We start from the raw sequence: 13,813 nt of genomic DNA on the forward strand, positions 1-13,813 counted from the left end.
CCCGAGGGCTCAGGAGGCCCCCGGAGACTCAAAGTAATTAAGAAGCCAACAACTAAAAATGGGTGAAAACAGACACAACCACCCAAATATAGATTATAAGAAGAAACAAAAACAACTCAAACATGTCTCTTTGAATGTGGCCATCCTGCCCTGATCCAGTGTTTTCTTAACGTCCTGGTGTCTTTCTACCTTGCAGACTCGAGCCACGCGACTGTACACCTTCTTGTCCCACTGTCCGGCCTCCACCGCCCTCTCCTTGAAGAAGAAGTAAACCTTGTCGTCGTCAGGACTGTGAGTGTCAGGGATGGAGAAGGAGCCCACAAACTCAGGCTCTGACAGGGAGAAGGATGAAGAAGAAGAGTTAACTGAAGGTGGAAGATGACGTGTGTTTGTGGTCACTGTCTCCACGGTTACAAATGAACAATATATGAAGTGGCGTCAAAGCTGGAATCTACCGTTCAGCCAGTTTTGGTCGTAGGCTTCGGTGCGGATGTAATGTTGACTGCTGCCCTGGATCGACGTACGGAAGATCGCAGCGTTGGCTCCCATGAAGTCCACGGAGGTACCTGCATAAAGCTCTCCGTCTAACGAGGGAGAGGGAAACTGCATGAGCAGCATAACGACGTGTACATTAAGTAGAACAATGACTTCATGCTTGTGAAATTTATTTTCCTACAGAGACAGCGTTTCTGTGTGATTATGTTTCAACATTCACTTCTTCTCCTCCTGTTTTGGCCTTTTACCTGAGTCATGGACCTCAGTGAGACAGTAAATATTTACAAGCTGAAAATGTGAACGTACATTGCTCCAATTATTTTGCTCAATCTCTGTTAGCGAGCAAATAAAAACTCTGTTTTTTTTTTATCATAAACTGATGATAAACTGTTTTTTTTATAAATTCGATGCTGCTGAATAATGTGAATAGTTCGTTATGTTAATCATAACAAAAGAGGAATTGTCAGATTTTCCTTGTACAATTACATTTTTGTGCCATAATGTCTGTAACTAAGGTGTGAACATCTTTGTGTAATTACATTCTTGAATCCAGTGTAACACACATTAACACGTCCCCCTGGGACATCTAAACTTTCCCAATGCCTCTAAAACTACTGTTCATCACTTGAGTAGCAGCTTTTTAAAATTCTACTTTGGAGTCACACGATCATAACAGTGATAAGGAAACGCTGTAAAACAGACTGTAACTACATGGTGTCTTTATTTTATACAGATGAAATACTCAAAACCTGAACAGAGAAAATACTGAGTTATGTGTTTTTATTCTGAGAAAAGATAAAAACATATTGAGGAAACACATTTAGTTAAACCAGCTCTCTCAGGACGGAGTTTAGTTCATTTCAGTTCAGTTCAGTTCAAATCTTAACAAGAGTCCATTTGTCCTTTTTAAAATGTTTTGTTGTAACATAAAATGATCTGAAAGTTCCTAAAGTTAGAAACAATGAGTGTTTCTATATCACTAAGTCCAGTAATTTGTTGTAGATTAAAACCAAAAAATCCTAAACTAAATTAATTTTTACTAATAATCATGTAGATGATAACAGCATCACTGAAGTGTCCTTAATAACCCAAACATCATCTGAAGTATCTGCTTGCAGTGGTTTACGGTTCTGACGCCACTAGAAACATTAGAACGGTTTAACTAAACCACAGACTCCTCTTTGGCTTTAATCAGGGGTTGAAAGATGTTGAATGGCATCATGCATGAAGCAGGTGAATACCCAGGTTTAGAACTCCACCTCCACTTTTCATTATAAAAGATGAACGTTGCCATTCAACACACTTACAGATCACCTGCCACCAATTATCCTCTTGATTAATCATTTTATTTGCACAATGTTGGAAATAAGAGTAATTTACACCATGATTCTGCACATCCTGAGGTGAAATATACAAACTGTTGTACAGTCTAAAGTTCAGATCTCGTTAGAACCCGTCTGTTTCATGACTACAGGTAAAAGACTTTTCACAGGTTGTGCTGCTCATCCAAATTTAATACACCACATTATTGATCTTTATTTTCAGTATAGGAGTTCAGCCCAACAAAGCTGAACATCTTTCACTTCAACAGCACAGACACAACTATAACTAATAAAAAAGAGTTTACAGAGGCTCTTTGTCTACATGAACCAAATGTAGTCGATGTGTTTTATGTTCGTTTAATGTCACACAGCTGACGTCAGCAGGTGAAATAGCTCAGTCTGAGCACACAGGCCTCAGCTGAACAGACCATCTGCAGCGAGGACCGAGACAGTGGAGGGATTGTACACCGAAGAGCGGTCGAGTCACCAGAATATGAATACAGCTGTTAGAGGACGACGGGCAGTGATTTAATGTACCCACTGGTGTGTGTGAGTGTGTGAACATGCAGCGTGTTGCTGCTCGTGTGCACTGTGGATGAGACCTACCGGTCAGTCTGGCTGTGAAGGGCTCCCTGGGACTGAAGGGACATTTTCCTCTGCCCGATTCCACCGTGTGAGACAACATGAACAACGGCTCCTGCAGGAGAGACAGAGACCACACACAAACAGAGTCACTGATAAAAGAGGAAACTCTGTCCCTGCCTCCAGGCTTTCTGATGGATTTCTTCTAGTGATGTTGACCAAGAAATGATTAATCACTGATCTTCAGATTGAATTTAAAACAGGAAACAAAAGGAATCTTCAAAAGGATTAGCATTTCTATGATTTAGCATCAGCAGAGTGGGACTATAGATCAATATGAATTCCCTGTTACCTCTGTGTTGTGGCCAAGGTGCAGGTAGGTACACTGAGGATGGTAGGCACCAGTACCACAGGCGTAGACATGAGTCTTGTTGAAGGGCTGCAGCAGCCGCACAAAGTTGGCACAGTCCGTCTGAAAAGAAAACATCAGAAAATATAAAAGGACTTCAGCAAAAGGCTGGTTCACAGAGTAAATGGATGAAGGAAAACACATCTCATACTGTGTTTGTTTTATTCCTATTTGATTTCAGACCCTCACCTCCAGACTTTTTCCTGCCAGCCTGCAGTGCTCTACATGTTCTCTGGCAGCAGGCCAGTAGACCTGGATGAGAGAGGGAAACACGTGTCACATCAAACATCCAGCAAACACACGTTTAATTAATATTTGAATTTCAGCGCATTTGTGACTTTACGTTAATTGTGAGCATATTTGTGATTTTCAGTTTATTTGCATAAAAAATGGAAAAACTTTTAGGAGAGTGGCTGCAACCAAAACTCTGACTAATGCGGTCGTGTTAACTTTTTCATTTTAACGTTTTAAATGACACGTATGAGAAGTTCAAGAGAAATTGTTCTTTATGTGAATGAATTTGGAGTTTATGATACAGAAATAGATTTCTAAACTAATTGATAACTAATTGATAATTTGGTGCAGATTCTTCTTTCAGAGGTTCAGAGGTTCTGTCTTCATCAGTTTGTGCAGTTAATGAATCTGTTTCACTTGTACAAACAAACTTCACAAAGAAAAGTCTGAGAAATTTAGAAAAACACAGAAAATGATCAAACTTTTTTGTTGCAGTTTTAATTAAGATGCAGCAAAACCTGAACATGTCTGAACATCTCACCGTCCGCGTGGGCAGATCCAGGCTGTCCGGCCTCAGCAGGTAGATGTGGTCTTTGCCACCAACCAATAACCAGCCTTGATCCTCGTCCAACAGCAGAACCTGGTACCCGCCGCTGACCCCACCCTCCCAGAAAATGGCAGATCTGTTCTTCAGTTCTGAGACAACAGAGAAAAAAACTAATTCACATTATACAGAAGATTAAAGTTAAAATTAGTACAAGTACAAGTAGTACTGTTTCCATATTTATACATGAGTACTACGATCCACTAAAGTCATGTAATGGACACAGTAACACACACACACACACACACACGCAGCAGCAGCAGCAGATCAGGCCTCGGCCTCGGCCGTCTCGGGGGAGTTTGTGTTAAAGCAGGCAGAAAACGACCTGAACAAGCAGAGCAAATTAACCCTGAAACTCTGCCTGTGCCCTGCTGCTCGGCCACTACGCTGTTTACTCTGTAGCTCAGTCGGCATCGACTCCACAGCTGCAAATGATAAGTGGAGCGTGGCAGGCAAATAACTGGGATTTGATCCAAATGCAATATATCCAAACTGAGAAGATGTATAGGCCACTAATGTTAATGTAGTCCAAAAATAGATTTAATGTAAAAGGGCTGTGCAGTGATGAAGTTCCACGTTTCATTTTATAAACTTGTATCTGAACTGGTTGAATGAATAATAATAAAACTGTTCTGATATTTATCTTATTCAGTCTTTTCATTTTATAAAAAAGTTTCTGTTCCTAACTTCTCAACTGTTAATGTCTCTCCCTTTGGTTTTACTAGACAAACAAAACTTTGAGAAAAGGTTTGAGAAGTTAACTTTAAAGTCTTTAAGTCAGTACATTTTCACTGAAGATAATAATCTACACATTACGTGTTGATGACAGTAACCATTAGTTGCAGCTTGAAGTACTTCCTCTGGGACGATTCTGTCCCAGGACTCTTTCTGGGTCTCCATTATGCAGAATCTTTTATGTTCTAATAACTGTGGGCCTCAGCTAAATAAGAATAAAGAACATCAGTTAATTAACCTCACACGTCTTTACGTTTTCAGTTGCTTTGACCTTTCTGTGCTGCAAATAATCACCTGATGAGCGAAGGAAATTAACCATGAAACTCCACAAGCCTGTAATGACATTTAAATTCAGCCTGTGAGCAGAAGAATCGGACCCCACACTGCGTCTTAATGTGCTGAGAGACACTGCTGTGTGTCCTGGCAGCTCAAAAGACAGCGAGCCGTGACTCTGAATGCAGCACGGCACATTAGCTACACTTCAGCAGCATTTAAAGAGAAATCAGTCACTGCCCTGACAATCACACGGCGCTGACGGGAGACACCGGAGTTTGTGTTCACTAACCAGCCGTGAACATGAAGAGAGAATCATCTGCAGAACTATGTAGTTCATTTATCTAACTTTAATGAAACTAATGAATAAAGCGATGAATGAAAGTAAAACACAAAAGCAGAAACATGACACACTAGTGTTAACGTTTGTGTTTCCATTTCCAGTTGTAATCACAACTTTTCCTCAGAAAATTAACTGTTAATCAGGTACAAACTGTTTTTTCTCTAATTTGAAAAATTGTCTTTATTATGTTAAACAAAGGGAACAACAGCTCTGACACTGCTCTATAATCCATAAAGGTCATGAACAGTCCCCCTGTTTTAAATATAAAACCCACAAGTTGAAACAGTTACTGAACATTTACCGTTTACAATGAGCAAATGCATATGGGGCAAATTAACGGAGCATGTTCCCATTAACCTGATGTCAGTCGTACTTGAACATTACGTTATGTTTAACACAGACTGTGCTGTTTACACAATAGTTATGCAGTTCATCTTGTCAGCTGTTAAAAATTTGTATTTCCTCATGTGATGATTACAGCTATGGAAAACATTATTCACACAGTTTATCTAAAACGCTTCCAAATGTGTGTACGCTGTAAAAAACTGGACAGATACTGTCTGTGTGAAGACACTTTGACATAATGCACGACATGGCCCCTTACTTTAAACTTAACCATCACAACCAAATGTCCCTAAAACCAAGTCCCGTCCTCCCACGATGACCAATATGGTCTCACCGTGATGGTCTCAGGGACAACGTGTCCACGCAACCACAGAAAGACACACACACACACACACGCACACACACACAGACAAAGATAGAACTGGAGACAATGAAAGTGAGCTGGGTTTTATGGACGTGCAGCACTTGGCTCTGCCTCACAGACTCCTATAGACGCCATCCATCATGTGAACCAAGGATGGAAAATACACGATGAAAGAAAACGTAGCAGGAGACATCTCAAAATACTCTCCCTGAGGGGGACGCAGTGGAAAATCGACCATGATATACGGGAGGAGAGGAAGAGTAAAGGAAACCAGAACCTTTACATCACACGGAACCTCTGTCTGTTTACATGATAACGTATATAACAGACAACACACAGTGTGTAAAAGACAGAACGAGAACCTGCTCTGACTGTTCTGAGTAATTATCTTAAGATGAAGCAGCCGAGCAGTGAGTTCCTGCTGTCGGACCCATCGTGATGATTTGATTGGTCACAGATCAGCGAGTCTGGATTTCATTCAGTTCAACGGCTAAACGCTGCTTTTCCTTCCAGTCGAGGTCGGATCGGACGCTGATTGCTTCTGATTGGTCAGTAGTGATCTGGATCGCTGGTGACTGGTCAGCGACAGGAGGTCACCACCTCTACACATCTTGATTCGGGTGCAGCTTTAAGTTCTGCGTTTGTTCTTTGTGAGTACGTGTGTGATGTGTGATGTGTGTCAGCGAGGTCGGATTAGTCGGGTTGAGAGGTCAACAGTAGAAGAAGAGGAGGTCAGCGAGTCACTTTGTCGTCTTCTCCACTGGTTAGTTACCACCTGGTTAGTTACCACCTGGTTAGTTACCACCTGGTTAGTTACCACCTGGTTAGTTACCACCTGGTTAGTCTGTGTGAATAAATGACCTTAAACTACAGTTTGGGAATTTGTTTTTGGACATTATATCGGGTTTAAGCCTCATCTGTGTTGTTGTGCTCTAAAGTGAATCAACAAAAGACACCGTGCTACTAGATGTTCATCTTTTATCACATGCTAACTTTGATTTTTATTTCCTCATCACAGCAGGATGAATTACTGTGGTTGATTTCACTCCTGTCTTGTTAAAGTCTAATCAACCACTGGGAGACGTGTAACGAGCTGAGCATCAGTGTGAGCGTGTAGACACAAACTTCTGGATAATGACAAACACTTGTTGCAGATTAAAGACTCGAGCAGCGCTGGGAGCTTCCAGAACACCTGTACAGCACACTTACAGTGTGTGTGTGTGTGTGTGTGTGTTTCAGCAAGAAAACAAGTGAGAGGCTAAGGATAGGAGAAACACAGAACAGCATGTGTGTGAGTCTAACATCTGTGTGCGTGTGTGATTGATTGTTCTCCACGATGAACACTGATTGCCTGCAATCACGGAGGTGATTAAAACTGGATTTGCTTCATTAAAATGCTTTGTGTGCGGCTCAGCGAGGGTGTGTGTGTGTTTTATGTAGCTGCTACAGACGAGGTGAGAGTTAGACCAGTAAACTTTAACAGACGTCTGCTTCACACCAGCAAACGTCCATAAAAGACATATTTTTTAATAGGTATTCATATTATTTATAGGTTTTTATTAACGTTTTGGCCTCTGGGGAAATTCAGGACACACTGATGATTGTTTAGAAGTGATTTCAGGACACTCAGCAATAGAAAAATAGGCAGATAGAATATAAATTTACCGAATTCACAGTGGAAACCAGTTTATTTAGACCTCTACAGTTTGAGTTCGTATTAGTTTCAGGTGATGATTGTTTCTTTCATTCAGCCACTTTCCCTTTTTGCAGTCTGGTGGTTACAGATTTCACTTTTACAGTAAATGACTTGTTAAGAAATCAACACCTGGCGAAGGCTGAGGTTTAGTGTACGCACAGTAAACAGTTCTTACTCATGGTTGTCAGAGTATCGTGCCTGGAGGGAAAAGGAGATTGGCTGGTTCCTCACCAGGCTGGAAAAGATGAAAACCAAACCAGCTCCACCAACCCACCTTCAGACAGACTGTGTACGAACGGGGGAACACACACAGAACACACAAACAAAAAAAGAATGAGTGTTTAGGTCACTGAGACCCCACGTGTGGCGTTTAGGGATCTTCAGGCTGTGGCTGACGGCATCGTTCAGGATCCTGGATTTAGACCAGAGAACATTTTGAATGAGTCTTTCTAGCTCGCCTGTGAGTCTTGATCACTGTCCCCATTCTGAAAACAGAACTGAGTGATCACTGAGGCACTAGTTGGAGCTAACGATGGACGAGTTCCACTTAACACTGTGTCTTGTATATAAAAGCAGATACATGGGAAACATTAAAGCTGGACTTGTTTCCTGATTTGTTCAGTACTAGGTTTATTTTTTATTCTGTTGTTACTGAGCTGTTTGTGTTGTGTCTGGTTTATTCCACTGTTTTCTAGCAGGTGCCAACATCTGCCTCTTTTTCATATTTCTACCATCAAACTAACTGCTCATAAAGTCCTGGATGCGTGTTGTGGATTCAGTCTTGGCACAGCGATGCAGTAAATGACTCACTCAGAGTTGGAAAACCTTCAGCGTTAATAAAAGGCCTGAGGGAACTCGACTGTAATGCAGGTTGGATCCTGATGGATTAAATCCCACCATGTGTTGCTGTATCATGACGATCCGTTAATCGGAGCTTTCATGCATCATTAACAAGTCAAATAAATAAAATGCGTCTTAGAGTTTATGTCCATATTTGGTTCTTTTATACTGGATCTCTGCTCAGGTTGCTTTGTGTGGGTGATTCAGAGTCCACTTTTCATCTCTGTTGTTTCTGATTAGCACACAGACAAATTGTGCATAGATATGATGCTGTACACTCATACACACCTATCTATTCCACCAAGTAGCAGAAGAAAACTCAGATGTTCCTGCAGCTCCTGAGTCTGTTCAGTGTAACACACCCCAGAGAAGCATCTTTGATCAGAGTCCAGTCAACCGCAACAGTCACAGAACAGCAGCCAACGTCTTTGTACTGAAAACACATGCTCCTAAGCTCCTCTCATTTCAACTTTCCTGCTAAATATTTATGGACAGCACTTGAGAAAAGCCCCTCTTATTTATTTAAGCATGGAAATCTGGTTATCATCTCATTAAAGCAGGATGAAGCTTTTGTTTGAGCTGTAATGGAGCCATTAAAATATTTTCACTGACTTTTCTGGTTTGACTTTGAGACAGATGACGTGTTCACCAACCTCAGCTCTACAACAGCTGACACACATTAAACTGCACACTTTCCTGCTATTTCTTTATTTTTTGGAGCTTCAAATAATTATTATTTTACTTTCAGTAATGAATATAATACTATAAATTAAATAATATGTATATTATCATATATTACATTATCTTTAGTTCATGTTCATAGGTTTTACACAGGTTACAAAATTCAATTGACAAATACAAAGAACACCTATAAAGTCTTGAATTATTACATTTTGCTGAATTAAAGGCAGAAACTGAAAACTGATGTAAACTAGGGGTTCCAAACTGTGACGTGTGCCCAACCAGCACAAAGCGTAAGTGTAGGACAGTGCTTCTCAATTATTTTCTGGAAAAACTAAACATTCGCACCCTCCCCAACACTTTATTATTAAATCAATTATGAATTATTACTGATGCCTATTACAAATAAATCTCTATACAGAATCAAATTTTAAAGTTTTCTGCAGTGTCAAAGTAATTCAGTGATAGCTGTCGGTACAGCCAGCTGCTGGTGAATCTCATGTGGCTACATGATGCAGGGATCTGTCTGTGTTTCGAGGGTTAAAAATTCTTTTTAACCCTCAAGTTTTTCCATAATTTCAGATTTGATTATGGGGGTCATTGAATTTTTCTCTGATACGTAAGAGCCTGGTGAAGTTGGATTTTAAAAGTTCTGTGGTCTGTGTCAGAGTTTCAAAAGGCAACTTGAGTGACAGGGACCTCACCCAAGCCGAGCGGGAGGACAGGGTGGTGTGTGTTATTGCTCATGATTAGATAAGAACTGACAGGATTCCTCACCTGTCACAGAGTCCTGTCTGCTCTGTGTCACGTATTTCTGATTATCAAAGCTCATAAAATACCAAACACATTATAACACATCGGCGACGCCTTTGGATTATACAGATGCCAGAAACACACACATCTACAGTACGTAAAGGTGAGCACACACTCTCTCCATCCACACACACACACACACACACACACACACACACACACGCTGGATGTAGATGGAGTGTATGTGTGAGAGGGCAACCTGGTGTGTGTCAGCTGTGAAATGTTTTTCATGCATAAAACAGACAACATCTGGTTTCTGCTGAACTCTGGCAGCATCACTGACCGACCTGACAGCAGCCACGCCAGAGTTCATCAGAGGAGTTAACGTTTTCAAAGTAAAAGGAACGTTCGGAAAAAGTCACTAAAGTTAGTGGTTATTTGGAAATAAAATAATATAAATTCACCTTAAATGGTTTCAACCTGTTAGAAAAACACAGAGTGTTACACTTTTCCTTATCTATAACGTGTTATGTGCTACATGTTCTACACAGGCTGTTTCCCTCTAACATTTATCATCTTCTCTTGTTTAGAGCATTAGAGCCACGGTTCCTGATATTGTTATCCTGCCTGTACAGCTGCTTAAAGAAAAACAGCAGTGAGGGTTAAGGTATGTATGAAAAGACCTCCAGAGTAAAACCTGTTGTCAGAACACGGTGCCAGTAATAAGGGGGGGTGAGAAGCCATTCGTCATGGAGTTATAACGCTATAAATAAGAGAATTATCACACCTATGTTCAATCTCTCCAGGAAAGTATTCCTAGCAAACACTTGAAAAGTGTGTGAAGAATGAAAATAGAGTTTACAGAAGTTCAAACCGCGGCTCCTCTCACCCTGACATGAGATTGTTGGCTACAGAGAGATGTTCGACCAGCTTTGAAAGGTGTGAGGATGTTTCTGAGGCTGTTCGACCATCGGAGGAGTGGACGTGTCTGACTTTACAGAGGTTCATGGGTGTTCCCTCCTGAGGACAAGCTGCAGCTTTCCAGAACGTGTGCTGTGCTGCATCATATAGGCAGATAGTGGGTGTTGTGATATGTGGTCAGCGTTGGCGTCGAGATCGCAGCGGCACACCCACTGCTGCGTCTCGTCTCCCTCTGTGGTCATGTCCCACAGCACACAGCCACAGACCTGTGCCTTTCACCAGGTTTCCCACAGCGTGTTTGACTTTAGCATTAGAAGCACAGTAAGATGTTCATTTCCTTTATTTCTACTGTAAGAAAACAAAGCTCATGATGTCGTTGTAATTACGATACACAAATACACAAAGTTAAAGGATGCTGGCTTCTTCTTGGGACGACACATGTTTTACTCTTCAACACATTTAACCACAAACCATCTACTACAAAGACGCGCTGTCCCAGTCTCAGTGTTTCCTCTGTTTCATGAGAGCAGCATCACGCTGCAGAGTAGCTGCAACACATGGCCTCAGTGAGCACGTGCTAACACTTACAGAGCACCTGAGGGAACGAGGCATCTCGAAGATCATGAGTTCAGAGCTTGGATTCAAATGAAAGCAGGTCTGCAGGATGACAGAAAGCAAACCACAGCCCTCCTGACACCGTGGCCTGAGACAGGGAAGTTTACCTTGCTCTCCATTTGCAGAGCAAGTTGTCTTTGTACGAAACTCTCAGTGGAAAACAAATACAGTTTTTTCTTGTTTTCATGCATTTGCAGCTGACAGCAAACATCCCTCATCATCAAATCACCAAAATCACCAAAGACTTCCCTGTGTAGACTTTCCTGAGACATAATGAAGGTTTAAAACGACATAATAGTTATAAAAGTAACATATTAAAGATCTGATTTAATTTAAAAGTGCAGCTCTGTCAAATAGAATGAAAGAGAATGGAAAAGATGAATATAGACAAAGAGCCAAACACTGTGTGTTTGTATGAAAATGGAAAAAGTACAGAAAGAGACGGGTAAGCACAGAGAACATTTGGAGCGTGCTCTGCTGCTAATGATGCTATCTCCTGTACAATCTGTATAAATTTAAGACCCGTCCTGAGCCATTAGACTGTGAGAGCACGTCCAGAGTACGATGTTTTAGTGGTTGTTCTCTGTGACTTCATACATTAAGACTGTCAAGCAAGACCAAGACGGCCTTGAAGGCTTTTTGAACCAGGTTGTTTCTATTAGTGGATCCACATCAGTGCTGATGAGTTTTAAAATGTATCTAGAGAGGACACGCTGAGCTCCTCATACTCTAGATTCTTTATATATGGATAGAATTCATTCATGTGGTGGGAAGAAGAAGAAAAGCAACAGCCTGTTAATGTTTTCTGTCTGAAACAAAGTCTACTGTCTGCAACTTTTATTAATTTCATTTGGCTTCTTAAAAAGGCTCCAAACACTGATGATGTTTAAGATGCACGTGCCCTGAGGCTGCAAAACCCTTCCTACCCACATAATAGCTGTGCTTGTGGTTAGCAAGGAAAATAAAGGCTTAAAAAAGTTCTGATTATTCCCATTAGAAGAATACCTGTACTAGAAAGGGAAAGTTTCAAGTGTTGGATCCAAGAAATCTTCTGAACTGACTCTATGTGAGTGACAGAAAAGTCTTCAAAGTTCATAAAGGTCAGTGAATCTGCACTAAATTAGGACTTTTTCCTCTGTTGGGGAACAGTCTTGTTATATTTTAGCACTGAAGGGGTTCATGTCAGGACAAACGGTCGTGATGGATTCATGCTGGCTGCTGGGGAAACTAACCTACATGTGTTCACATCATCTTCAAGTCTTAGGCACAGAAACTGAACTGGACCGAACCTTCGTCTTCTCCTTTCTTCCTGGCAGTAAGATCAACGTACAATGTGCCACAAAAATTCAGCTGAGATCTGAAACAGAACTCTTCTGTTCGTTGTTCCAGTGAATTCAGGTAGCAATGTGTCTCTTCTTCGCTTCTCAGATTATTTGACAGCACTGCCGAGACACATCCGGACCAAACCAGTTCTACGTCTACATCAACATTTACCTGCTTCAGTCTGAACTAAGGACATCACAGAGTTCTTCTAACTACTACTTAATAAAGCTCTTTTTTAACTCTGTGACTAGAAGGTACCAAACAAACATGTTTTATATGTTTTTATTGATGCTGGTGCCAAAACGAAACATCAGCTCTGATACCTGCTCACCACACTCCAGATGTTCTCATGTTTCTTTTGTGGTCCGTCTGTGGAAATTTGCAAAGTAAATAAAGTTTGAGTGATTGGAGTTTGGTTCACTTTCCAGGGCCGCTCATGTTTCAACCCCAGTCTAAACACTTCCTGGTCTGGGTGGTAGGTGATGTTTGTTTTTCATTACGGATCCAGTAGCAGGCAGCTACACGACACTGGGATGAAGTCAACGATGTCGACCACTTTGGGTCAGCAGCGTAAATGTCGAAGTATCAATAACCGACAAGGGTGCAGGTTTTTCTAGTTAAACATTCAGGACACCTGAAGCTTTTTCTAGTTGATTTTTTTCTACAGTGGCTTTCTGACATGAAAATGTTCCATATTTCTGTATGAACAGACTTCATTTCCTCTCGATTGCTCTTTAAACTACTGCAGCGTGTTTCAGTCAGTCACCTACATCACAATGGAGGAATTCTCTGCATGTGCATGATCACTGTTTGGGGTTGATCCTTAAGAGGAGAAAAGATTATTTCTGCTTCCTCAGGGTACATAAAATGAACCTCCCCTGCCTTTTTAGACCCTGGAGCGGTAAGCTGAGCTCAGTCAACTAGCATTACATGACATCTACTGTTGAAGTGCACAGCTGATGATCAGCTGTCCTCCAACATGTTCATATGTTCATGACATAACCTGTCAGTAGTTTATGGTCCACAGAACATCTGGGGAAAGACAATCCAAACAAACTAGTGCACCACTCATCCCTAACCACAAAAAGGATCTGGTCTCCTTCACCGAGTCACATGTGTCTGACTGCAGAGTGGGAACCGTCCTGCATGATGTGAACAAGAGAAACAACAATAACAGAATTTGTGCAACAGTCAAATCAGTTTCCTCAGAACCTGCTGGTTAGGATACGTTTCTCCTCCATAATGTAAAACATCCTGGACTCTGCAGTGACCCCTGTT

At 41.2% G+C, this 13,813-nt stretch overlaps 1 protein-coding gene across 1 annotated transcript in view; it reads right to left on the reverse strand.

Moving 5' to 3' along the window:
* si:dkey-49n23.1 (semaphorin-3D) overlaps positions 1 to 13,813 on the reverse strand; it is a 73,593-nt gene that overhangs the window by 15,690 nt on the left and 44,090 nt on the right. The window contains exons 3-8 of the mRNA XM_026349149.2: positions 3,584 to 3,738; positions 2,998 to 3,060; positions 2,752 to 2,871; positions 2,424 to 2,514; positions 456 to 584; positions 190 to 332 (exon numbers count right to left, since the gene is read on the reverse strand). Coding sequence (XP_026204934.1) covers positions 190 to 332; positions 456 to 584; positions 2,424 to 2,514; positions 2,752 to 2,871; positions 2,998 to 3,060; positions 3,584 to 3,738 — 701 coding nt within the window. The remainder of the gene's footprint in view (positions 1 to 189; positions 333 to 455; positions 585 to 2,423; positions 2,515 to 2,751; positions 2,872 to 2,997; positions 3,061 to 3,583; positions 3,739 to 13,813) is intronic.

This window comes from Anabas testudineus, chromosome 5 (assembly GCF_900324465.2).
Source record: "Anabas testudineus chromosome 5, fAnaTes1.2, whole genome shotgun sequence".
Lineage (NCBI taxonomy): Eukaryota > Metazoa > Chordata > Actinopteri > Anabantiformes > Anabantidae > Anabas > Anabas testudineus.